The sequence below is a fragment of the Eimeria necatrix genome, genomic scaffold, assembly GCF_000499385.1.
Source record: "Eimeria necatrix Houghton genomic scaffold, Enh_scaff253, whole genome shotgun sequence".
In the NCBI taxonomy this organism is placed as follows: domain Eukaryota; phylum Apicomplexa; class Conoidasida; order Eucoccidiorida; family Eimeriidae; genus Eimeria; species Eimeria necatrix.
In genome coordinates this window covers 1-24,603 of record NW_013653096.1, presented here as the reverse complement: position 1 = coordinate 24,603, position 24,603 = coordinate 1, and the positions used below count along the sequence as shown (strand labels likewise).

The following is a 24,603-nucleotide window of genomic DNA, read 5'->3' as shown; positions in this document are numbered from 1 at the left end:
TCCATGCATCAACAAAAGTGTACAGAGTAACTGGAACATTTTGGAACCCTAAAGGTTAACTATGTGTCTTAAGAACAACTTTTTCCATGAGAGGCGTAGCATAGACGAGTGCTATGTAGAGACCGAGGCCCGCCTTGGCCCCTACGCGTCTCTTCTGTTTTGGCTACACAGGTGCATAACCACTACTCACTGAATACACCATTACACGCCTGAGTGCCCCAAAACGCATTATTCTAGGTGGATAAAGAAGAGAAATACATTTGCTTTCTTCCGGATGCTGCCCGCTCACTCTGTGACCGTGCTGTGCACTGCAGCTTTAGCGTCTCATGGCATTCCAAGAGGCAGGCCCTGACAGCGCAAGCTGGTTCCGCTTGTCAAGGAGCTAGTTCCATTTGTATGGTATCTACTTCTAGTTATTGTGTCAATGCAAATGCAAATGGTCAGAATTATATGATCGTGGTTCATTTCGGCTGGGGCTGGCTTGTCAGAATGCTGTGGAGCCGTTGTTAGTCAAGTCTATGATCCTTGGGGCAATTTCTGGGCTCCGTTGTAGTGCTGCGTACTACCAGGTTGCTGGATGGCACAACGCGCCCAGCGCGTCCTAGCTATCCAACGCCAACGAAAAGAGCTTATTCTCCAAGAAACAAAAAAAGCTGCCGTTGTGAATTGAAGTGCATGAGACTATCAAGCTTTGCCCTTGATGATCCGCGCGCGCGCCGTTAAAGTAAGCATTACTTACTCTTCTGCGGCCCGCAATGGGCAACATCCCCGAGCATATAAACACCAGCTCATACATTAAAGACACACTAGGGCAGCAGAAGGAGTTTGTCTCCTTGAAGTAGGATATCCACCACCTCAATAGCCGGGCCATTTGCGCAGCGGGGGAATCTGCAGAGGGGATACCAGCACAACAAGGGCCCAGTTGAGCATCGACAAAATGAACAAAAAAAGCATTGAAATACGAAATAATGGAGCCGCATAAACTGCACAGTTGCGGGGACCATGTTGCAACACTATAGAAAGACAGGGACACAAGGACGCTTGTAAATCGCGTCAGGTCAATCGGAAATTGATTGGGGAAGAAGGAATCCTATGGGGAATGTATGAGCACACGGGTTTGAAGAAAAAGTGTATGAGCTTGCACGGTAAAAGCTTGTCTAGTATTTCAATTCGGCAATCTCACGCTGCATAGCAGATGGCTGCGGCATCTGTTCTGCGTTCGGTACGTCTTTCTGCAACTAAGGAGCTTAGAAAATGGAGTGTGGCGTCATGCAAAGTAGCAAAGCAATGTGGTGGACAGATTTAATGAGAGTCTCTGAAGGCTAACGTACCAGGACAAAAGCTTTGCTCATCCATGCTGCTCGACAAGCTTTTTTTGATACTTGCACCAAGCGTCAAACGCCTGCTAAGGCGTCTTCGCAGCTTTTGTGTTGTTTATGCTTCTGGGCCAATTGAGGCTACCCGCATCACGGACTACTGGAGTGCCTTTGGCACTAGCAGAGAAATCACCGTTTTAGCATCTAACAAAAACTCTCAGCTTGCTGCGAACCATGCTTTCCCTATTCAGTACTATCAACAACGTAATTCTCTATAAATTTCTGAGCCTTTCAGTATATGGCTTCAGGCTTGTTCCAGTTACGCGTATGTGTCTCTCCCACACACTCAAGTATGTCATGCACATTTTCTGTATGGCTGTTTGTCTAGGGAAGGAAAAGGCTCTTTTGATCTTAAGGCTGTTGAGGAAAACCTCTCAAAGAACTCAAGTGAAGTATCCATTACGAAATAACGGCATTAGGCAGGCCATAATGGTGCACTAGCATGCATGCTAGCAGCTCAGCCGCACTTGCAGCTGTTTCGGTAGCCTTCCTTGTGAGGAGATGTTCCACCTTACTCACAGTGACAACCCAAGTGAAAACCCCTTAATTTTATCCCGCTTAAATCGCCAGTTCCCTAAAAAATTCCAACAAAGTTTGATAGCACCATCTGCTTGTTTTGTTTTCTACAGGTGTTGTAAAATGGAAAAAAAGTACTTTTCGGGACTACAGAAGGAGCAGAGCTTTATGTGCTGCCTGCACTAGCTCTACACCTCAGCCCAGAAAAATATTCAAGAGGAGGTCACACGTATACCCTGCTGTCAGGCACTTCGATGATAGTGTAGTTCGTACACGGAATGCTGTTTGCTTACATGATCATCTGGAAAAGCCGGTTCCCGCATCACCACAGAATACGGACATCTGAACATCTTTCTTTCAAACTATTTGCGCTGAGCGAACACAACTATACAGCATGGCCCGCTGTCTACTGTTGCTTAACGGGTTGCTGAAGTGATGCAGGACACTTTTATGAGGCACAACTCACCCACGGTGTGTGGTATGCGTTTTTTCGCGAAGACCTCAACACCTTTACAGGCACAGGCAGCAGCAGTAGCAACGTAGAAAGCAGCACTGGCTGATTCTTTCCCGTGTGCAGTGGGCGCCGCTGATTCACCTTCTTTGTAACGCTCCACACGGTAAGCGGAGCTACAGTTTATTGCCGTATACACTGCACATTTATGTCTCAAGCATGCTGCTGACTTTCTTAAAGTTCCCCCTTGTAGTCAAATGAGATAGACCCTACATGCTGCTGCAAAACTGCACAGTCTACGAAGCCTTCTTTCCCTTATATGCGTGTTACATCATGAGAGGAGCAGGGACAATTGGGCCCCATTGCTCTCCACCAGGGCAAATGAGCAACGCAATCGTCCCAAAATGCCGTTATTGTTTATTGAGCACTGCAGGGTAGCACAATAACAGATCCGAAGGAAGTTTCATTCGTCTTATTCATTTCCCCTGAGAATTAAACCAGCAAGTGCACCCGTAATTTCCCCCAGCCATATAGAATAAAAGTGTTCCAGATGACGCTAAAATTCACTTACCAAACTTAATCGAGATTAATTAAGGACTTGGAAATTCAGAAAGTGACGGGGCTGGGGAAGCGAAAGCCCCATGTTGCAGTCCAGCTACGTCGCCGCCTTGCCGCCTTAGCACCCCACAGGTAGCGCCCAACAGCGCCAAAAACGAAGCAAAAACATTTCAAAAAGTATTTTTTGTGTCACATGACGGTCACAATGAAGATCCCAGCTGACAGTGTAGCTTGTGGGTTCGTGGTGGCGCCTACGAGCAGCATTCTGGCGTCCTGTTTGTGCGTGTAGAAGGGACGAAATGAATCTTGATATGCACGAAATTCGCGATAAAATTCACCTTTTTAAAGTCGGAGTTTGCTGTTGCTGCTCATGCTTTTCGGTTTGCCTACTCTTTTGGACAGCGCTTGGACTATATGAAGCGAACGTCGGGTACTTGACAAGGTTGACAATGTGTCTGGTATTCAGCCACCTTGTCTTCACCCAGGTCCCCGTAGTAACTCTTCATACATTAATTAGCGCCCAATTCCGTCATACGGGGCCTCACCGTTTCTACCGGTGCGGCTGCGTAGGTGCATCAGCCCTCCAAGCTGAAAGGCTTTTCAGAGGGTGAAGCCTCATGGATGAGCGCACAAGTCAATGCCGGTGCTCTTTTGTTGCTCTTCGGGTGTGTAAAACAATAGCATTTGCTGCAGTTGAGCTTAGTGGCACTAAAGAGCTGCGGAGTGGTCAGGATCCTCGCTGTTCGCCCATCTAATTAGCCTTTGCTCTTTGTGCAGCAAAACCGGCTAACTAGTAGTTTTGCTAGACAGTAGTGCTGCGGGCTACAGGCAGAAAGCGAATGAGTGAGTTTGTGTGGGCTTACAGCGCGTACAGCTGGAAGTGGGGGGCTGGCTTGTAGTTCCCCGCTTCTGCGCCATCTTTACTGGCGAAAAGGACATAAATAGATTTCAGTTAGGGTGCACTGCTTGTTCCACGCTCCTTTTTGAAAAGAAAAGGGGATTTTGTAGGCTCATTGCGTCTCAAACGCACAGAAACAATAGGCTGGGAGCTGCCCGTTTGCCCACGGGCTTTGCCCAGCCCATCTTTCCCTTCAAATTGTTTGCTGCCCGTTTTGCCGGCTGTAAATGGGACGCTGCTGCTGCGCCTGAGGGTCGCGCCTAAATGGACTGTCGCGGTGAAGTTGAAATGCGAAGTGCGCTGTTTCCTTTGCCCCCGACTTATGCTGGCAGTTGAAGTTCAACTTGGAATTCAATATTCAATATATGAAAAAAAATTTTCCTCGCCCGCGAGGCGCCAGGCCGGCGCCTGTTTCTTGAACTTGCAGAAGAGGAGAGTTCATCTACACGGCGGCGCCGCCGGGCGGCCCGCTTTAATTTTTTGGAATTCAACTTATTGGGCACTTTCGAGGGTTTATTATTTGCCTGGAGGAGCCACTGGCCTGGCGGGAATGGCGCGGTTGATGCTGCCGATGATGAAGTGCTTCGCCGACAGCAAAGTTGTGAAGAGATTGTCTACACTATTGCGCACTCCAGTGGCTTCATCAAGAAGCGCCCTCAGCGACAACTTCTTTCCCCCAGATTCTAACATTACTGTGTCGGAGAAGGGCGCGCTGGGGGGCGCTAGTTGAATAATTTGGTTCAAAAGAGCAACCACCCCGTTCAGGAAATCCATCACCTTCACTAGTTTCTTCATTGCCTTGTACTGAAACGCACGCCAAAAGGGGGAAAATAAAGAAAAAAGTAAATAAAACGATATAAAGTACTGTTAAAATGCCTTATGTAGATTAGTGCGGGGCTGTGGCAACAAAGATCAGCAAAGCCAATAGGCATTCCGCGTGCAACTAAAGCTTACGCTTTGGGAAGTTGCCTTTTCGAAGGAAGTTCTTATGAACTTGGACTGCTCTTCAGGGCTGGTGAGGAGGTTTTCGGAATGTGGATGTTGCAGTCCCCTTTTCTTTTCTTTTTTTTCCTCTTCTTCTCCCCCTTTCTTCTCTTTGTGGCCCTTCGGCCCGCCTCCCTCCTTCTCGTGTTCATGGGCTTCTCCTCCCTCTCCTTTGCCCGCCTCCTCCTTGCCTTTGCCTGCGCCTTCGGGCTTGGGGTGGCCTCCTGGAGGGTGGCCGCCTCCGTGGCCTTCGGCTTTTTCTTCTTCTTTTTTCTCTTCTTTTCCTTTTCCCTTGTCCTCGTCTTTCTCGTCGTCGTCATCGTCGCTGTCGTCGCTGTCTTCGTCTCCAGAAGCCTCGACGAAGGAGCTTTCCTGACTGTCAAAGATCGGAGGCTGCAGCTGCATGCTGCCTTCGTCTGCGTCGTACGGCGACAGAGAGGTTGCTTGGGAAACTGCTTCTTTGCGCGGCATCTCCATGGGCTGAGAGCCTTGATAAGATGCCCTTCTTCCCACCATAAACCCGTGGGTTTCTCCGCCACTTAGTGCCAACACTGCTGCGCACATAGAGAGTGCGTTCACTGGCCTGTAGCTCTGCATCTTGGCAGAGGAGGGCAGCCAATGCACCAGACGGCTGAGAACCACTCAGGAGGCAGCTCCTTTGACCCAGGCTGTGCCTTTTTCAATACTTCAGTCCCTAGAGGCTATTCATAAATGAGTGAAACCGCCTCAGGTTTCTCCAGAAGCCGCGAAGTCGATCAATATTGTCGAGGTGCGGAGGCCCCGAAACCCAGGCACTGCACAGACGGACCGGTGGCAGCGAAAATAACAGAATCTAAAGAGCCTCCCCAATCAAAGGAATTCAAGAGGGCTTGAACTGTGGCCTTTTCAAGCCTGCAAGCTCCAGGCTGTCCTCAGTCAGCCGTCTCTGTCTGAAGTGGGGCTCATGGGAAGAGGGCCAGTCAAGCCTCCCTCCTGTATGTTCAATATAAAACGAGCTCTCAGCTAGTCTTCCACGCAAGTTTATCTTCGAATATTCAAGTATGGTGGAAACAAAAGGTACTTTTGGGACCTTTTGTTGAGGCAGCCACACAACCGAGTCAACTGACCAGGGCCGAGGCCACTGCCGCAAGCTACACAGTCACAGCTGGCGGGTTGTCCGCCGCAACTCGGGTTCTCATCCACTAAATGCCTTATTTATACAGACATTTAGATGTGCTGCATTTATTTTGGCAGCATTTTCTTAGGGAACTGTTCAGATCTGCCAGATTTCATGAATCGGTTCGGCGCCGGTCTGGCTGCTGCGGAGATTGAACGGCATTCGGTACGCCAGCTGGATGATGATCCGCGCTGCTGCGGTCAACTATGTGCAAATTTATCTTCCTTCGTAAATAAACAGTTAAGTCGAAACACTTTTTTTAGAGTAAAGAAGGAGTGCATTTGTATTATCACCGCGAGACAGCGGCTCCCGCACGGCCCTGAGCAGCCTACTGTCGACCGCAGGCCTCTACAGCTACCAGAGACGGCAGTAACTTCGTATAAGGCAAAATACTTAGTTAATACGCTAACGTCAATAGAGGAGCTGCAGCGTCCAGTACGAGTGATACTTCCCCCCGCATAATTGTGAAGGACCAGCAAACGCCGAAGGGCTTTGGATGGCGCCGAAGGCAGTAATGCTTCCACTTCCATGTCTCTGGCGCCCGACAGAGAGGCACTCAGCTGGAGCTATACTCGCACGTGACAAATTAAAAGGCTAATTCGTGCCATCGCCACATTCTGTTCTCACAGTCCCTCCAAAAGCTCTATACCCGAACTCTTTGACCTACACAGCCTGGCTATGCCCGCCTGAAGTGCCATTCACCCTAACTGCCAAGTAGTCCGGCCAATTCTTGCGTCCTTATTGTAATTTCGCTGCCAGCGGCATCTTGAATATGCCTCCTACCTCGCAGTGCCGGCTAGTTCACGACTCGGTAAAGCTACTGCAAAATTTCAAGCTAGATGAAAATCGAATCTTTCAGACGGCACTCCGCATCGTAATGCGGAGAAGACAAAACAACTTCGACAAAACCAATAGGCGGCCACTAAAAGATCACGGGAGTGATGGCCGAGCCGCCCTATGGCAGAAAAAGATTACTGCACCTCATCAAGAGCACTGGTGCCAAAATATGCAAGTTGCCGTAGGTTGCGGCCGGTACAAAAAGGGAAGCACTTGCCCACTCTCCAAGTAAATGTCCCACATAAGTCCTTCACACAAAGGCATTGTGAAGCAATGTAATATTTCCCCTCTGAACTTTTCAATTCCGGGAAGTGAGGCAAGGCTTTTGGCCTTGATTCCTCTAGATCTCGCAGCTCTTGGCATGCCGCACAACGCTGCATTCAAGGCCTTGCTTTAGGACACTCGCAAAATTGCAACTTGGTGTAACTACGCCCAAGGAAACCAAGTGAGAGCCTCCATCTTCACGGAACTGCCAGAGCTCCTGTGCGCAGATATCCCCTGTTTGCTTCGGAAAAAACAAGTGTTCCCCGGAAGAAACAAAGTCACTACGGGTGATCATAAAAGCACAGCAGCTTCGCCTGGCGAAATAGCCCAAAAGCCGCAAAGTGAGCACCCCAAAAAACGCCGGCATGCTCCTCTTCAGAACCCATCCCTTAGTTTCCTGGAAGACATGATGGATCACCCTGTGCAGCAGCTCGAACCAGGTGGAATCCATCCAGAGAGAGTGTTCCCATCAACAGACCGGACCATTCCAGGTAGCTGGCCAGAAAGTGGATGAAAGACAACGGGGAAACCACGTAAAAAAACGTGTGGTTCGGGTGGCTGCTGCGACCATGATCCAGATACTAGGACATGCACCCCTGAGGTGAAGTCCTGTAAAGCAAAAGCTCGCTATAGAGCCTACTCTAACAATTTAAAAAGCGTGCTTCCGCACGTTGCAAGTGTCCCGCTGGCGCCTGCTCTGCTGCCTCCTTGGACTGACTTCAAGGGCTACACCTCAACTGCTAATATTCCCGTAAATGGGTATCCAGCTAAGAGCCTCAAGGCACTCCACCCTAAAGCCGTTTGGGCTTGTGGTGCTGGCCGGGCCACTCAGCCGGGCGCGTAGACCCCAGGGGGGGCAACAGCCACGGCGGCTGTCCACTGCCGTCCTCAAAGAGCTCGTAGGCCCTGACTCCAGGCTCGCCTATTGGGAAATGAATTCCTGGAAAGCCAGGGAATTGGCCTTCCACGTCGAAGGGGAAAGCTGGAGGCCCCTGGCCAGCTTCTGCAGAGACCCGAGTGCCCACTGGGGCCACCGAAGGATCCGAAGAGGCGAACTGGCCGTAGGCAATGGGAACTTGGCCAGCAACGCCTGAAGTGCCTTCCAGCAGCTGCACTTGCGGGCCCGAAGCCGCGGGACTTGGCCGTGGCGGCCGGCCCGGCGTCAGCAGCATTGAGGGCCCCAGTGCCGATGCGGGCCCCAGTGCTGCTGCTGCGGCTGGGGCCCCCAGTGCTGCTGCGGCTGGGGCCCCCATTGCTGCTGCGGCTGGGGCCCCCAGTGCTGCTGCGGCTGGGGTCCCCAGCTGGGCAGCTGCAGGCGGGTCTGCGAGAGTTGGCTCGCCGGCCGCGGGGGCCAGAAGGCCAGTTGAGGGCAGGCCCTGCAAAGAGATCACTGACGGCGGCTTCTGCGGCAAAGCCTGCAGCGAGACTTGCTGCTGGGGTTCTTGCAAGTAGTCCGGCGCTGCTAGCTGCGCCTTCTGGGCTACGGGCTGCGAAGCTCCCTGCTGCTGCTGCTGGGGAAAGTGACGCGGATCTGTATGCCACAGTTGCTGCTGGAGGATTTGCTGCGGAGGTGGCTGCTGCTGCTCCTGCGGCTGCTGTTGCTGTTGGGGAAGGTGCTGCGTAACTGGCTGCCACAGCCGCTGGGGCTGTTGCGAACCTGATTGCTGCTGCAGCTGCTGGAGAAGAAGATGAGCAGGCAACCGCTGCTGCTCCTCGGAAATGTGCTGCAAAGCTGGCTGTTGTTGCTGCTGCTGCTGCTGCGAAACTGCGAGCGGCCGGGAATGCCCCTGTGAAGCCAATTGCTGCTGCAGTTGTTGTAACAGATGTCGCGGAACTCCGCCCTGGTGCTGCTGTTGCTGATGTGTAAGCTGCCCAGAAGACAGCTGCTGGTGCTGCTGCAAAAGCTGCGAAACTGGGTGTTGCTGCTGCTGCTCCTGCAAAAGCTGTTGCATAAGTGACCGTTGATGCTGCTGCTGCTGCTGCTGCAAAAGCTGCTGCGTAACTGCCTGTTGTTGTTGCTGCTGCTGCAAAAGCTGCTGGATAACTGGCTCTTGCTGCTGCTGCTGCTGCTGCAAAAACTGTTGCGGAGTTGTTTGTTGCTTCTGCTGCTCTTGGAGGACAGCATGTTGCGGAAGCGGCGGCTGTTGCTGTTGCTGCTGGAAAGTGGGCTGCGCGGCTACCCGTTGCTGGTGCTGCTGCAGGGCAGCTTGCTGCAGAGTTGGATGCTGCAGTTGGAGGGAAGATGGATGCCCAGTTGGCTGCTGCAGCTGCATTGAAGGTGGATGCATAGTTGGCTGCTGCAGCTGCACGGAAGTTGGCTGCATTGTTGGCTGCTGCAGCTGCACGGAAGTTGGCTGCATTGTTGGCTGCTGCAGCTGCACGGAAGATTGTTGCAAAGCTGTCTGCTGCAGCTGCACGGAAGATTGTTGCAAAGCTGTCTGCTGCAGCTGCAGGGGAGGTTGCTGGAGAGTTGGCTGCTGCAGCTGCAGGGACGGTTGCTGGAGAGTTGGCTGCTGCAGCTGCAGGGACGGTTGCTGGAGAGTTGGCTGCTGCTGCTGCTGCAGGGAAGGTTGCTGCAGGGTCGGCTGCAGCTGCTGCTGCTGGAACATTTTCTGAGAAACTCGCTGCAGCTGCTGCTGCAGATGAATAAGCGACTGTGAAGCTGCAACTTGTGGAAACGGCTGCGAAGATGGCTGGACCTGCAGGCCCTGCAGGTCCGCCACATGCCGCTGCACCGGTGGCTTGGGCTGCTGGCTCGGAAACATCTGCTGCATCTGCTGCATCTGCTGCATTTGCTGCATCTGCTGCAGCTGCTGGAGCTGCTCCTGCTGATGCTGCAGCTGCTGCAGATGTTGTTGCAGCTGCTTCTGCTGCTGTTGCTGCTGGAGCTGCTGTTGCTGCTGGAGCTGCTGGAGCTGCTGGAGCTGCTGCTTCTGGTGCTGGAGCTGCTGGAGCTGCTGGAGCTGCTGGATATGATGGTGCTTCAGCAGGTGCTGGTGGAGAGCCGGATGAGAACTGGGAGGAGGCGGAGCACCGTGGGGCGGCCCCTCCTGCAGGGAAGCAGAGGCCTCTTGCACGGCAGAGCAGACGGGCATGGTGGAAGGCAGCTGCTGCTGCAGCTGCTGCTGCAGCTGCTGCTGCAGCTGCTGCTGCGCAACGATCGCCTGTGTGTAGTACTCAGCGGGGCGCGAAAGCACATGACTGTAGGCAGCGGGCCGGAAGCGGTCGCTGCTGAAGCCCAGACGGCCCACTGTTACTTCGGGCAAGTTCGGGAGGCCCCCAGCCCTGCACACGGCATTGTTGAGCATGGCAATCAAAGCTCCGTCTGAAGGAAGCGGCTCGAAAGACTGGGAGATCTGCTCGAAGGGGATCACGTGCCACGCGCCTTCGCGTCTCTGAGCGTCCACGATGCAGTAGCGAAGAATTCGGTCGCGGGCCACGTAGTTCGTGTGCTCTAGTAACAAAGCCTCGAGCACGGTGACCTGCTGGGCCACCACCTGTTCGAGGCGCTCTCGGGGAGCCACGGTGGCGTACTTGGCCAGCACCAACAAAATGTAAGAAACGTAGTTCGCCACGGCCTTCATGGTGGCGAGAAGCGTCCGCGTTTTGTACTTGCGCTTTCGGCTGGTCAGGTCTTCCGTGGGCGGCCGCGGCAAACAGGCCAGCCGCAGGACGCGCTTCACTGCCAGAATCTGGCCCACCAGAAAGCCGTGGGTTCTGCAGCTTTCCGCGCGCGCCACCGCAGCATCCGCCATCTCCATGATTTCTTGGCCCGTGCAGGTCCTCGCCACGTCGAGATCCCTGGGAATGAGCGCCAGGGTGGCCACGTCCAGCGTCAGGATCCTCAGCACCGCCCACGTCAGCTGCAGCATGTTGTCTGTGCTCAAGACATTCATCAGACTCCTGCACAGCCTCGAAGACTCTCTCATCCACTTGAATAAACTCGTGACTTTCGCTCTTTCCGCGCTCGGCATGTTCCGCCCGTTCCACAGGCTCAGCCCCTTCTCCTCATCCGACTCCTGTTGTTCCTGAATGCCGTAGGTCGGCCGGCCAAACATTATGGTTTCGGCCTCCTCCAGATTCAAACCTTCGTAAGAGACGAAGTGCTTCAAATGAAGCCAGTCGTTTTTGCGGCGGGGAGGCTCCTTGGGTGCAGAACTTTCTCCTGCGCTGGGCACCCGCTGCAGTCCGCTTTGGGGGGAATCTGCACTGGAAAACGAGCTGCTTGAATCCCTCTGAGGCCACGAGATGCGCTGCGACGGCCCCTCATTGTAGGAACTTGAGCTGGGGCCTGGAACTTCCAAGTCCTCCCCGGGATAAGACCCTCTTCTCTGCCGTCCCGCGCCGCCTTGAGGCAAATCCCCATACCCGGACTCCGCCTGAGGCCTTTCCTCCGGGCCCTCCCCTCTCTGGGGACTCTCCACCCGCTCATCTTCCTCACGGCCTCCCCACGCGCCATTGTCTCCGTCTTCACGTTCTCCCGCGCCAACAGCCCAGTGACAGGACCGCCGCCGGTCGCCTGCCAGCGACCTGCCAAGCCCGCCCGCCTTGGGGCTCGTTTGAATTGAAAAAAAGCAGCTCAAGAGCGCGTAAGTGAGTGCCAAGCTGCTCAGCGTGACTGCCAGAAAAGGCCCGTAGGAAAGAAAAAACTTGGAGCTCTTGAACGAGCGCCGAAACTTGCGCGAAGCTTCTCCGGAAGGAAAGCCCCCAGTGCCTTCCGCAGGGGCAAGCCCCGACTCTGCCTCGTGAGCAGCGGCCCCAGGGAAAGAGTCTTGGGCCTCCTGCACTTGAGTAGCTGCGGAGATCTCCATTGGGCGCAGGCTTAGATCCTCAGTGGCAGACAGTCGCATGCATCGCTCTTCTGAGAGCTGGTTGGGCAGCTGCACAAGGACTTCTCCAGAGCACTTCGCTCACTCCATCTCCGAGTTGCGAAGGTGTATTCATGGGCCTGAAGTGGGCCCGAAACAAAGCTATCCCAAGTTCAAAGCCAAACCAAAGGCACGGCGGCTTTTCGATGCCGGAGAATCATTTACGTCTCCAGAAACCGTTGCCGACTTCGTTGAGCGCTGAACAACGCCACAGCACCAAATTAGCCACGCAAAATGTCCAAATGATGTATTGCTCAGGTTAAAAGGTGAAAAGCTGTGAAAGCAAGAAGGCGATGGCGAAACAGAGTCCGTTGCACGTAAAGATAACTGCGTATGGGCAAGCAACGGAGAGCGGACTCGATGTTGCGGCTTGGGCGCCCAAGGGCCACTATAATGCTAAAAGACAAACAAATGTTTATTTACATTCAACACAAAAAACGCTTATGGTGTCTTACAGGGTGGTGTGTCGATAAGCTACCTCACCGGGCTTGCTGCGATTCCTGGGGTTTAAATAGGCACGACGGTTTGTTCTGCAGTTGTATTGTGCTTCGCCTTGTTCAATATTGAAAACATACGCATAAATTCCTTCCCCCGATAAAATGTTATTAAGTCCTCAACAACTGTACTCCTGTCGTGGCCCAAAATCGCCTCAGACTGTTAAAAACTCGATGCACGGAACACGCAGTCCTCAGATTTTCTGTTTCAGCCACTGTTTTGAGTGCACTCCATGTTAAAGGCATGGGTTCATAAGGTTGAATTCATCAAGACAAGTTTTAAAGGAAGTTTTTACGGTCTTTGTGCATGTTTCGAATTGAATTGGCCGAATTTGGCTACCAGAGGGACGTGAATAGTAAATTCCTGAAAACCGAGAGGCTGTATCAACCCACAGGAGCTGACTGCACGAAACGTCATCAGAAATATGAAGTAACTCGCAGCCAATTGCATGCTTTTATTAGCTGCAATGTAATTTTCTGCAAAATCAGTGCTTCGTGAATCGACTAGCAGAGACAGCACACAGAAATCAGGCATATTACTTAGCAGCAAAGTGGCTCGGCAGCTTTAAACGGGACTTTGTTCCGCCGTGGGGTTGTATTCTGTTTCCCTTTTATGCATAGCCAATTCTTCTTTTATCTTCTGAGCAAGATCAGGACTAGCAAAATAGCCATGTTTAAATGGTGAGCAGATGAATCGAGGACCCTGGAATGGTCGAGTGCACCAGCACCAGCATAGAGCCTGACTGGATCTACTAGTGTCTACTAAACTTTCTTCTAAGCAAAAAAGCAACTTAAAGCGCTAGATAATCGGAAAGGATCGATGTACGTTAGATGAGAGCTCCAAAAGGAGAGTATATTGAAGTGGTCTCTGTTGCAAAGGCTGGACCCCGCAGCAAACAGCTGGGGCGATAACAGCCCCAATCCCCGATCCTGGTCACTCAGCTCGATCAAAGTAAACACCCTCACGAAAGTTCATTAAAGTTCTTTCATCGAATGCGCTCAGATCCATTTGTAGTTCCCCCTAGAGCACTATCGGCGTGCACTATGCCCCGCAGTACGACACATCACGCATGTTTCTCAGCAACCATTGCCCGCGTACAGCCTTCTCTACTATTTTCCCATGCCCAGTGGATACCCACAACCTCTCAAATCGTTTCAACATTTCAATTTTGCATGTGCGGAGAGAGACGACGGGCGCTGCGGGATGCACCACTAGTGTTGGGGTTGGGCGGAACTCAGCAAGCGCCAAGGAGCCGGCTGCGTGCCAACGAACTGGCTGCATGCAATTCATAGCCAACGGGATACTTTGTACTGATAGAAACTGTTTTGAGAGCCCAAAACGCTTAAGATGGAGATGTTTCAGAAAGGAAGCCAACTGCAACTTACGATTAGCTAGTTTAGGCAGGCCAACACCAAGAACTCCGCGTTCACAGCTGCCCATTGAGCTGCAGAAATGATGCACATGAGGCTGCAGCACAGCTTGTGATGGCTGCAAGACAGAGCCTATAGTGACACGAGGGTCGCAGGTGTTTGTCTGCATAAATGGTATTCTTGTTGAAGATAGCGCCGTGCGGTGTTGGTGGCTCGTTAGTAGGCCATTTTCCATCAGCAATATCATTATTTATTAGGAGTTTTGCTTCCAACTGCTTGATCTGCTGGCCAGATCTACATGCGCGCTGGGAGGCTAGGCTTGTCACAGCTCCCACAACGCCAGCTCTGCTATAGGCTATTAAGACACTGGAGATCTGTAATCTGATTTCCATTTACTCCCCCTTTAGTACAGCATTTCGCGCCACGAGAAGTTTGTGTTTCCTCTTCGCGAGAGGCCGGTGACTGCCAGCAGCAACGCAACGGACAGTTACAGTTTAGCAAAGTCAGTTGGGCTGTTGCTTGTGCCAGTGCCTAGCCAACACAGTAGTGGCAAATCTCTGGGGTGCAGCACATGTGGTCGTGAGTAGCCTGCCGGCCAGTTGCATGCAGCTGCACAGACAGTGGTTGCTTAGAAACGTGCTTGATGCGTCTATTGCGGGGCATAGTGCAGGTCGATAGTGCTGGTGCTTTGGCCTGTTTTGGCTCACACGAAGTTGAAGCTACATTGCAGAAAGTTTATGGCTGAACTTGCTCGCCTTGCTTAGATGACAGCTTCAAGGTGCTAGGGTGCTACTAGAGGGGCATGGTTGGGGCATAAGAGGCTTGTTTAATATCTTTTTCAAGTTCAACAAGAACCCCACCACAAGAAAAAGTCATGGCTTTGAGCGGCTGGGAGCAGCCGAGCAGTGTATTACACTTGCAGAGCTGGGACAAAGCACATTGCTGGCACAAATAATGCCGCAAATAATGCCTCACCCACTTAATGCCAAGTGCACCTGTGAAAACAAGGACAATAGTGCATCTGACATGCTTTCTGACACTAGATCGTGCCGAATGGCTCGTATCTTGAGGCCGCTGGATACGTCACTTCGAGTGGGTGGAGGAAATCATGTATGAATGCATCATAGGGCTTGCGAAGCTCCAGTCAGTAGAACAGTCATGCATACAAGTCTCTCAAGAGGGAGTTTTTGTTCTTTGTCATTTTGCTGCGGCTGCAATTGCCGTCCCATCTTTCTGCCTCTGGAATGAATGCGCAGGCTTAAACGCCGCCTCTGGTATGCGCAGCCACGCGGCTGCGCTCACCTTTTTCACAAGAAACAAAAGTATGTTCTTGTTCCTAGTGGATCACTTTAAATTCTATAGTTCGTCATCCCAAGACGAAGAAACCACACACTGCGAAAGCACCTTCTGTGGTGCCAACGGTTGCATTCCAAGCCCATGTGACTGTAGCCCAGTAACACCTAACTTCATGCTGAACAAGAAGTAGATGATTGTTGCGCAGCTGATTGCTCCCATGTGACTAAACAATGCTCGGCTATAGCCTCCCAGCACAACCTGCTCTGTCTTGGAGCGCAAGAGCTCCTCCCACTCGCCCCCAGACGAATGAGCGGCGAAAGTAAGCCCTCACCAAAGAGATTTTTCGGCCATTATCAAGCACTCAGAAAGGCAGAAGGCTGAAGCACAATGTTACTGCCATCATCTCAGGCACCCCAAGTCAACTGCACAATGTAACAGGTCTATAAGCGGATTAAACAGCCTCATTAACCCCTGAAAGCACCCCGACCTCCTACTGGCAAGGTCCGGTCTAAAGTGTACCTCAATCAACGCTTCGGGGCAATGCAGTAATTGGTAAGCCACAACAAAGATTCCCAACTGCAATGCGGATGCTTCTTCGTTCCGCCACTTGTACGGAATAACAGAGCGAGAACCATTGGGGTGCGCATGCAAGTGCAAAAGGTGCTTGATTATGCCCGTATTTCAAAAGGTTTACTTCTTTTTTAAATTTGGGCACACCCGGGTTTGTTTCGGTGCTGCACTGCATGGGATTGCCCGGCCGCTAGCCGTCGGCGCCGCTCAGACCTCCCTCACAAGTAATGGGAATCGGTTATTTTAAACAAAAGATATAAAATGTCTTTCACTAAAGGGCAATACTTTACGGAAGGATTAAATGGTTTCGCTGTGGGCATTTCAGCCCCGAGCACAGTCTACGGCGAACAACAGCCCCAACAGTCTTGGTTGCCATTAAATTGCGATTATCCTTCTTAGACTTTGACCACTTATCCTCGCAGAGAACTTCCATTCACGTTCACTACTGTAGTGGGCACTTCTTCTGAGTCGGGTGCACTGCTGTGCAGTGTGCCGGGTCACTTCTTGAGTGACGAATTCTTCAACCTCCTGCAGGCTGGAGTGGTATAGCCTTCTTGCCCAGCAGCAAACTCTAATGAACTTTGCCCGCTGGCGCCTGAGGGGATCAGTGGCTCTTGCTTAGCGCGAGCCGCAGCACCCTTGCGGCAATGGCGAGAAGTAACACTCTCTCCCACGCCTTCCGCCTGGCCACCATGAAAGGCCTAGCCCTTATTTGCGGAGTTCTCTTTTTGAAAGCCGCGAAGGCATCCGCGGGGCAGGTAATGCCAGTGCCAGAGAGCGACATTAGCTGGGGTTCTGCCTTCGTGGGCACTTTGTTTATGATCATTTGCTCGGAGTTGGGCGATAAGGTAAAGGAGCACCAGAAGCAGCCTGTCTCTCCCTAAGACTAATCTAGAAATCTGAGCAGTCAAAATTTAGACTTGTATGTGGCGACGTAGCCGTCGGCATTTGTTTTGCGCAGCGCTTTCTCCACTTTTGCGGGGGCACATTCAAGAACAGCTGGGAGCAGATGGGCCAGTGCCGTTTTTGTGCGTGACGCAGACCTTTTTAATTACGGCAGTCCTTTCCATGCGCTGCACCAAGGTGGACAGCTCTAAGAAGTTGCGTCCAAATGAAAAGCGGCCAGGGAGCCGCTGGCATGTTTTCGCCGGAGGGTTTCTCGCACTTGTGGTGATGACCCTCATGGCTGCCGCAGGAGGACAAGTGCTGCCTTTGTTGCTTAAACAAGAACTACGCACTATTTTTATGGTCTGTTTGCTTGTTATTTTCGGCGCCAAAATGCTGCACGAGGCGGCGGTCTACGAAGAAAACTCCGACGAGCCGGGTGAGAACCTGGAGCTTTGGAGGCCAATTGTTTGTGTTGAATCTTGCAAATTTTTCCCTCTATCACATGCACAGTGCACTGAAAAAGCGGAAGGGAACAAAGATTGTGTTTTGTGAGCCCTATACTGCGGTTTCTGGCTCTGTTTCAATGGCGGATTCGGCAGGGGAGCCTCTATGCTTTTAAGGTGTTGGGTGTTTTTCGCTGCAGAGGAGCTGAAGGACTTGGCTCAAAGCGAAGAATCTATGAGCCAGTCTCGGCTGTTTGTCCTTGCTCGCAGTTTTTTCAGTCCGGTGTTCATCCAGGTACCACCCTCTTCACCTTTGCCGCTCGTTTCCTCTGCCCGAGCCCTGTTTTTCTCAGCAGTAGTGCTTTTGCTTGTCACTTTTGCACAAATTAAATAGCAAGGTCTCTGATTTTTGCGCACTAGGCTGCGTCTTTGACCCTTATGGCGGAGTGGGGCGACCGTTCACAACTCGCAACTTTTGCGCTTGCGGCCGACAGGAGCGCGTCTGCTGTGTGCCTTGGTGCGACTCTGGAGGCATTTTAGTTATATTTGCTGGCCTATATATTTAAAAATATTCGCGCATGCACAATGAGAAAAGAGACAACAAGGGGAAGCTGCGCTGCTGTGAATTGGCTGCAGGCGCAATTCTTGGCCACGGGCTGTGCACCGCTCTGGCAGTCGTCGGGGGAAATGTCTTGGCGAAAAGGATATCAGAGCGTGTAGTTTTGGTGCTCGGAGGTTCGCCTCATTTGCAGCACAAGACAGTTTGCTGCAGCTTTGCATTTATAGCCCTGACAAGCCCCTTTTGGGCCAGTAGCATGCACGCGCAGAGCACCCCTGGGCAGCAGCAGCAGACGCCAGTGCTGCGTTGCTGCAGAGGCTTTCCTCTTTAAGTTTTGCAAGGCAGCAGCACTTGCGTTTTCTCTTCTGCGCACAAGCGATTGCCCCCCGTTCGGCCCTAGGCATTCACTCGTGGCCATATTTGTGCAGATTTGGAGGTGTTGCTGATTTCTGCTGCTTTCCGGTGCCTCCAGGGATCTGCTTCCTGTCCTTTGCTGCCTTCACCGCCGTGGGCGAACTGTACTTCCACGGCGGCGCCGCTAGTTCTTGAACGAAAGCTTCCAAAGCACTTTGTACATTGCCAGCTTGCCTACCAATCGCAACAAGACGGACTTGAACAGTCTTTCAGGGGAGTGCTGCATGGACTCAGGTGCTGCATGCACACCAGGCGTTTTAAATGTATGGCATTATTGAACTGTGCTGGGACTGCTGTGTAGAACTGGAAAATCTGGAGAAGGCCGGCGGGCGTTGCTGCTGCTCTTCGAGGCAGCTATCGCTTTTCTCCACTGCGCAGAGCTTCAGTTGTTTTTAGGCGAAGACTGAACTGTTGTTTATTTTGAGCCGAAGGGATTGAAGTTTCTACATTTCTAGAATGCATTCAGATGTTTCCCTCAGTGACCACATTGATAACTCCGCAGGTGCTTAGGTGTATGCTTAGCAGTAGAATCTGGCAGCCCAGCGCTTTGCGCTTCTCTGTCGAATTGTAGAACTTAAGATCCCGCGTAATAGAGTTTACTCCGAAAAAATATTTCTGTTGGCATTCTGCTGCTTCTGTGCCTCCCGTGCACTCACTGACAGCAGCGAGCCGTTCGTGCTCCCCATTTGCTGCTGCCGAAACGCCGCAACATTCCGAAATGGCTGCTGCACACTCTTGGCTGCTAATCCTTTGCCTAGCAGCAATTTTCGCGACAGCCGATGGACATCGCAGCAGATGGAGAATGCGCCAAGTTAGGCGCGGGAAAGAGCCGCGAATGCTGCGCTCTTCGCCCGTTCAAGTGGAAATTCTGTAAGTTGAATTTTTCAGAATATGCCTGAGAGGAGTTGTCAGCTGTGCGACCAATATGGGAGAACAGCTACGAGGCTTTGTGCCCGTTTTGCAAAAGTGTGAGGCATTACTAAGCTCTTTGCTTTCCTCTTGCGTCGATAAGTCGCACTGACACTGGGCTGCGGCCACCAGTACTTGACAGGCCAAGTGGCGAGGGCCATGCGATCGGAACTGGGAAAGTTCGTGCACTTGCACCTCTACCCATACGGTAATTTGTTTTTTCTTCTATTTCAAGCATTTCAGCAAGTGGCGAACTCCCCAGGGAATGCAACTGAAAAGGATGGCATAGTGGAGTGCCAGCACGGCGTGGAAGAGTGTCGCTTGTGAGTCTCGACTCCTACAGCTTTCCTGCACTTTCCACTTAGGGAGTTTCGCGGGCATTTCGGAATTTTCGTTTAAATTTAGGAACACCCTTTCTGCATGCGGGATCAAGAAGTTGCACGGGAAGCCAGAGAGCCGTCTGGCCTTCATCGAATGGTGAGGAACCGAGTGGGAGGAGAGTTTCCTCCAAATTCGACTGAAAAAAAACAAAATAATCAAATTGGAATTTTCTTTTTCTTTTTTTGCGCTGATTCTCCGCACTTTTAGCGTTGAGCAGCTCGCCAGCACCGCGGACGGCCGGTGGCGAGACTGCTTGTCAGCCACTGGGAATCAGAAGGGGAATATAGCAGGTCAGTTTTTGAGAAATAAAATTAATTCCCCCCGAGTTGCTTTGAAACACTATTTTTAATTCTCAACTCGCTGCCCAGCTTGCTTTCAGGGAGACGAAGGGGCGGCTCTGCTGTAGGCGACAAAAGCTGCACTGGCACTTGGGCTGTGCTGAGTTGCTGGGAAACTGCCTTTGGGTCTTACAGGAAATCTATTGGAAAGTTCTCGAGGAGACAGTCTTACAACTATGTGCCCTGGGTAATTGTGAATGGCAAACACAAGACAAGCTCCGAGGCGAATTTCACATTCGCTGTGTGCGAAGAGTGCGCTGAGTGCCTGCAGTGCAGATCTGCCGCAGTCTCAACTTGCTGCACACAATAACAACTTCTAATGCAGGCTGGGGGATCGAAGGCCCCACATATGTTCCACACTTTCTGCTGTCGGCGTCGGCAGCTTCCTTGAAGAGACGCAGCGCTGCTTCAAAGAGGCATCTTTGCTGCGCTGAGAGGGCAAATGGCCCTCAGGGCCCCTCCGCTTTCGCTGTGCACTGGCAGCAGCCCAAAACATAAACTCATTCACTGGCTGCGCACTTCTTAACTATGAACTAGGGGGGTTAGCCACCACTCGCCACGCGGCGCAGCTTCGCGTAGAAACGCTGAATATGATACTCAGACTTGGAAAAAAAGCCTTTAGAAGTGCACTAAACTATTTAGAACTCGAAATATGAGGTTAATGCAGTCAACGGAGAAGGGTTGCCTCCGCCTGGCCCTTGGGTTGACTGATGTGTTGCCGCTGTTGAGATGCTCTTTTGCGCAATTCTGCGGAATACTGCGCCCATTTAGATCATTTTTCTCGTGAAGTCACATGCGAATTGAATTTTAATTTTATTTTTTCTCAGTGTTACTTCGTCGTGCGAAGATGAGAAGGTTTCAACACTCTCGTGGGAGGTGGTGAGGTGTTGTTCTAGAGCCACCACCTGGGGCCCCTTGCCGCGCGAAGCGGTCTTCTTTGTCTTCTCCCACTATTTCAAACGCGAATTAATTCAAAATAGAAAATTTAGCGAATTTGTGAAGTGCGATCTCGCAGATCTTGCTGGCGAATCGTAGATGGTTCACCAGAATGTTTGCAGACGCCGTTGAGAACGCAATAGCGCACGTGTCTGGCAACTCTGCGTTCGACGCGGCCTCTTCTTTTGCACAAAAAGGTGAAGGAAACAATTTAGATGAAGCACAAGATGCGGGGGAACTTCTTGCTGCAGCGTTGGAAGGTGTGCAGGGAGTGCATCTTTTGCCGTGCCACATCAAGTACAGCGGCTTGGCCTCCGTTTCTGAGCACTTTCAGCCCAGACGCGTGAAGCCTGCAGCAGCAGCAGCTGCTGCTGCAGCAGATGCTGCTGCTGCAGCAGATGGGCAGCTCGAAGTGCTGCTGCACGGCCGCTGGCTCCGGGGCAAGGAAGAGCCGCTGGCCAACAGCCGCTGCTCAGCAGCAGAGGCCCCGCAGCTGCAGGGCTTCCTCGTGGCAGCCCAGAAGGCCAGCTGCAGCCAGCAGGAGGTCCGGAAGTCTTTGCTGCTGAGTGCTGCTGCTGCTGCTGCTGCTGCAACAGCTGAAGAGGATTCTCTTATTGAAGCAGAAGAGCCCCCCATTAGGGTCACTTCGCTCCGCCCCTTAGCAGCATTTGACAAAATAACGTGAGCCAATTCCCCCTCACTTTGCTTCCTTTCTTTCCCTGCAGTCTTCTCGAAGCTGGCTGAGAACGGCGAAAACGCTCCGCTGCTGCTGCTGCTGCTGCTGCTGCTGCTGCTGCTGCTGCTGCTGTTGACTGCGCAGCTACTGGCAACAAGACCGCGAGCCCAGCAGCTCCGACGACGTCCCGAAGAGTCTTTTCTTTTTGCGAGCGACTGCAGCAGTATGTTTTATTTATTTTGTCAAATAAATAAATAAATAGTTTTTTCTTTTCTTCAAAAAGCAGCAAAAGCAAAATCTTTCCAACTTTAAATGCATTAGGCTCAACTCTGTGGCCTGCGCTGTCTGTGCAGCTGCACGACTTCAAAGACGAACTGGGCGACTGAGCGGGGGCCCTTGTGGGCCCCCTTGCTGCTGCTGCTGCAGCAGCAACGCATGCATGCAGTTTTGCTGCAGCAGCAAAAGGCCGCAGTGAAGGCGCGGCTTTGCCCAGGCTTGCGCAGCTGCTGCAGAATCGTTCAGCTGCAGTGCGCAGCCGACGGCCTCAAGACCTTCTCCGCAGCAAAGGGCAGCAGCAGAAGCAGCAGCAGCTGCTGCTGCAGTGGCTGCTGCTGCAGTGGCTGCTGCTGCAGTGGCCGCTGCTGCAGTAGCTGCTGCTGGTGGCGGAGCCTCCCCGCTGGCTCAGCAGGGGTCGTCAGCAGCTGCTGAAGAAGCCCCCGACTGCGCGTTCTCTGCTGCAGCGCTGCGGGCAGCAGCAGCAGCAAGCTGCGCAGCAGCAGCAAAGTGCGGAGCAGCAGCAAAGTGCGGAGCAGCAGCAAAGCGCGCAGCAGCAGCAAAGCGCGCAGCAGCAGGCGGGGGGGGAGGGTGGAGAGCGTGCTCGTTCTTAAGAGCAACATCTCGGTGTTCTCCAAGATCCCTGAAGTTGGAAATGGAGTTTTTGGATTTTGGAAAAAAAGAAAAGACTCACCAGTCATTGAAGTCATCATTTTCCGTGTGGGCCTCGCGGGCAGCTTCCACTTCCCTCCGGACCTCCTGAGAAAAAATTGGAGTTTTTTTCCAAGTTCAAAAAGTTCGAGAAAAAATTGGAATTTTTTCCAAGTTCAAAAAGTTCCCGAGAGCTTTGCTGCCCACCGAAGACACTGGCCGGATCTTCAGAGGGTCTGCTGCTGGCGAGTCGCCAGCAGCACTTCCTACTAGTTCAAAAACCTGGGCAAACCGCAGCAGGTGCTGCTGCGCGGCGTCCAGCTCTTGCTGCAGCTCCGCAGCCAGGCTCCCGAAAGGGGGCAAAGAAGGGGCTTTCTGCTGCGTCTCCGGGGGCCCCCAGTTGCCGGAAATGGCCGAAGGGCTCTGCGGGCCTTCGCCTGCAGAGCCTGGGCGAGAGAGGGCTGCAGCGTGGCGCTGCATTCGCCGCCGCCGCTTGCCGCCCCAGGCGGGCAGCAGCAGCGCAGAAAGCAGCAGGAAACAAAACATGACAGCTTTTCTGCTCCTTTTTAATCATTTCAGTTCCCTTCGACTTGCATGTCGAAGGTGCGCTGCACTGAATTTGCCCTGAGGCGCTCCGCTCGCGGCAACGCCTCGGGTGTACAGACACACGAACTAGCCTTGCAAATCCTTCTGCACTACCTGCCTCTTCCGCGCAATTGCAACTGGGACTTCTATGAAAACAACTACTGGGAACTTCAAAACGATATTTATTGCACAGAGTGCGTGCAAGAAAGTCGACGCGCACTCGACGCTTCTAAGCAAAATAGGAAATGCTCGCTTTGCGCGAAAGTGTACCCAAAAGGGCAATTTAGGGTAGAAAGAAGCGCCTTCACAGGATTCCCAGCTGCGCCTTAGAGTGATTGTTCTTGAAGTTGAAATAGATTCTCCTAAAGAGGGAAGCGTGCACGAAAAATGCGTCTTGTCTTGCCAGGCGAGAGCCCGTGCAGGCGGCAGCACAGCGCACTCATATCTTTAAAATAGCTTCTGGCGTAGAGCTGTTTGTCGCCACCCAGCAGCAACTTGTTGCACACGCCTCACAGCAGCCTGGCTGCCTCTGGGGCCACAACTCCCCGCCAGCAATTCAATAGTTAACTGGCCAAGAGCTCTCGCGGCCCGCGGCTTTCCGGCAGTCTCCAGCTGCGCGGGGGGCTCCCTTGTCGGGGCTTTTGCTGAGCCTCGAGAGGCACAGAAGGCAGCAAAAACGCTGTCTCAGCCTCCGGCAAAAGCGCCGCCTTTAGCAGCAGAGGCTGGGGCCCCTGCTGCCTCTTCCTGCAGGCAAAAGAGGCCCCTTTTAGTGAAAGTCTCGAGCAGTTCTGGGCCTCTAGACGCCCGCTGCGCCCCTGGGGGGCCCAAGGGGCCCCGGGGGGCCTCTGGAGGCCCCTGGGGCCCCCGGGGGGCCCCTGGGGGCCCCCGCGTCACTCGTAGCCCAGAAGCGCAAGGATCACCATGCTGCCTATAATGGCCCACTTGACCACTGGGTAGTCGTTCAAGATAATGGTCACTTGACCAATGTAGGGAAGGTATATTACTGTCGTGCCCATCACGCTGCTGTCCTTCAGCCACAAGTCTTTGTCTGAATTCACAAACAGAAAAACCCTCCCACACAAATCCCTCCAGCTCGCTCGCGAACCCCGGGGGGGTCACCAGGGGGCCCCCCATGGGTACCCACCGGGCCCCGGGAGGCTCCCTGGGGGCCCTCGGGGGGCTCCCTGGGGCCCACCGGGGGCCCCCACAGGTCCATTTTGGGGCCCCAGAAGGGCCCCCCAAAGCACCCCAGGAGTTCCCCAGGAGCCCCCCAGGGCGGGCCCCCACGGGCCCCCCGGGGGTCCGCTGGGGGGCTCCTGCAGGACCCATGGGGGCCCCTGGGGGCCCCTGGGAGCCCCTAGGGGCCCCTGGGGGCCCCTGGGAGCCCCTGGGGGCCCCTGGGAGCCCCTGGGGGCCCCTGGGGGCCCCTAGGGGCCCTTGGGGGCCCCTAGTGACCAGAGTTTTAGCTGGGGGAGGCGGCTTACTGGCGTAGAGGCCCCTGTCGTCTACGGAGTTGTTGTCGCCCTTCGTGAGGAGTCGAGTTTCTCCTGCGGCGTTTTTGTGGAGATTAAGAACGCGGTGAACAATTGGGATTTCGCGGCCCTCCACCTGTGCAGCAGCAAAGTTGAAGATTCAGCAGCAGCAAAGTTGGACTCAGCAGCAGCAAAGTTGAAGATTCAGCAGCAGCAAAGTTGAAGATTCAGCAGCAGCAAACTTGGATTCGGCAGCAGCAAAGTTGGACTCAGCAGCAGCAAAGTTGGACTCAGCAGCAGCAAAGTTGAAGATTCAGCAGCAGCAAACTTGGACTCAGCAGCAGCAAAGTTGAACATTCAGCAGCAGCAAAGTTGAAGATTCAGCAGCAGCAAACTTGGATTCGGCAGCAGCAAAGTTGGACTCAGCAGCAGCAAAGTT

General features: G+C 53.0%; 6 protein-coding genes across 6 annotated transcripts; 2 read left to right on the top strand and 4 right to left on the bottom strand.

Annotated features, from left to right (window-relative positions):
• Nucleotides 1-4,315: 4,315 nt before the first annotated feature.
• On the bottom strand, nt 4,316-5,380 carry ENH_00034780 (hypothetical protein, conserved; the record flags this gene model as incomplete). Its single annotated transcript, XM_013580346.1, has 2 exons — nt 4,316-4,603; nt 4,754-5,380. 2 exons carry the CDS (start codon nt 5,378-5,380, stop codon nt 4,316-4,318), a joined length of 915 nt encoding a protein of 304 aa, XP_013435800.1.
• A 2,451-nt stretch (nt 5,381-7,831) lies between these two features.
• Nucleotides 7,832-11,851, bottom strand: ENH_00034770 (hypothetical protein, conserved; the record flags this gene model as incomplete). The annotated part of the gene is made up of 1 exon (XM_013580345.1): nt 7,832-11,851. The coding sequence occupies one exon, from the start codon at nt 11,849-11,851 to the stop codon at nt 7,832-7,834; it is 4,020 nt and encodes a 1,339-aa protein (XP_013435799.1).
• Nucleotides 11,852-16,286: 4,435 nt separating this feature from the next.
• On the top strand, nt 16,287-18,078 carry ENH_00034760 (transmembrane protein, putative; the record flags this gene model as incomplete). Its single annotated transcript, XM_013580344.1, has 6 exons — nt 16,287-16,487; nt 16,681-16,963; nt 17,171-17,265; nt 17,391-17,487; nt 17,607-17,705; nt 18,002-18,078. 6 exons carry the CDS (start codon nt 16,287-16,289, stop codon nt 18,076-18,078), a joined length of 852 nt encoding a protein of 283 aa, XP_013435798.1.
• Nucleotides 18,079-20,223: 2,145 nt separating this feature from the next.
• Nucleotides 20,224-21,569, top strand: ENH_00034750 (hypothetical protein, conserved; the record flags this gene model as incomplete). The annotated part of the gene is made up of 4 exons (XM_013580343.1): nt 20,224-20,294; nt 20,574-21,188; nt 21,328-21,406; nt 21,537-21,569. The coding sequence occupies 4 exons, from the start codon at nt 20,224-20,226 to the stop codon at nt 21,567-21,569; spliced, it is 798 nt and encodes a 265-aa protein (XP_013435797.1).
• Nucleotides 21,570-21,864: 295 nt separating this feature from the next.
• Nucleotides 21,865-22,587, bottom strand: ENH_00034740 (hypothetical protein, conserved; the record flags this gene model as incomplete). The annotated part of the gene is made up of 3 exons (XM_013580342.1): nt 21,865-21,925; nt 22,151-22,215; nt 22,315-22,587. 3 exons carry the CDS (start codon nt 22,585-22,587, stop codon nt 21,865-21,867), a joined length of 399 nt encoding a protein of 132 aa, XP_013435796.1.
• A 995-nt stretch (nt 22,588-23,582) lies between these two features.
• ENH_00034730 (hypothetical protein) lies at nt 23,583-24,300 on the bottom strand (the record flags this gene model as incomplete). Its single annotated transcript, XM_013580341.1, has 2 exons — nt 23,583-23,740; nt 24,177-24,300. Coding segments are annotated over 2 exons (282 nt in total), but the record flags the coding sequence as incomplete, so codon positions are not given.
• Nucleotides 24,301-24,603: the final 303 nt, after the last annotated feature.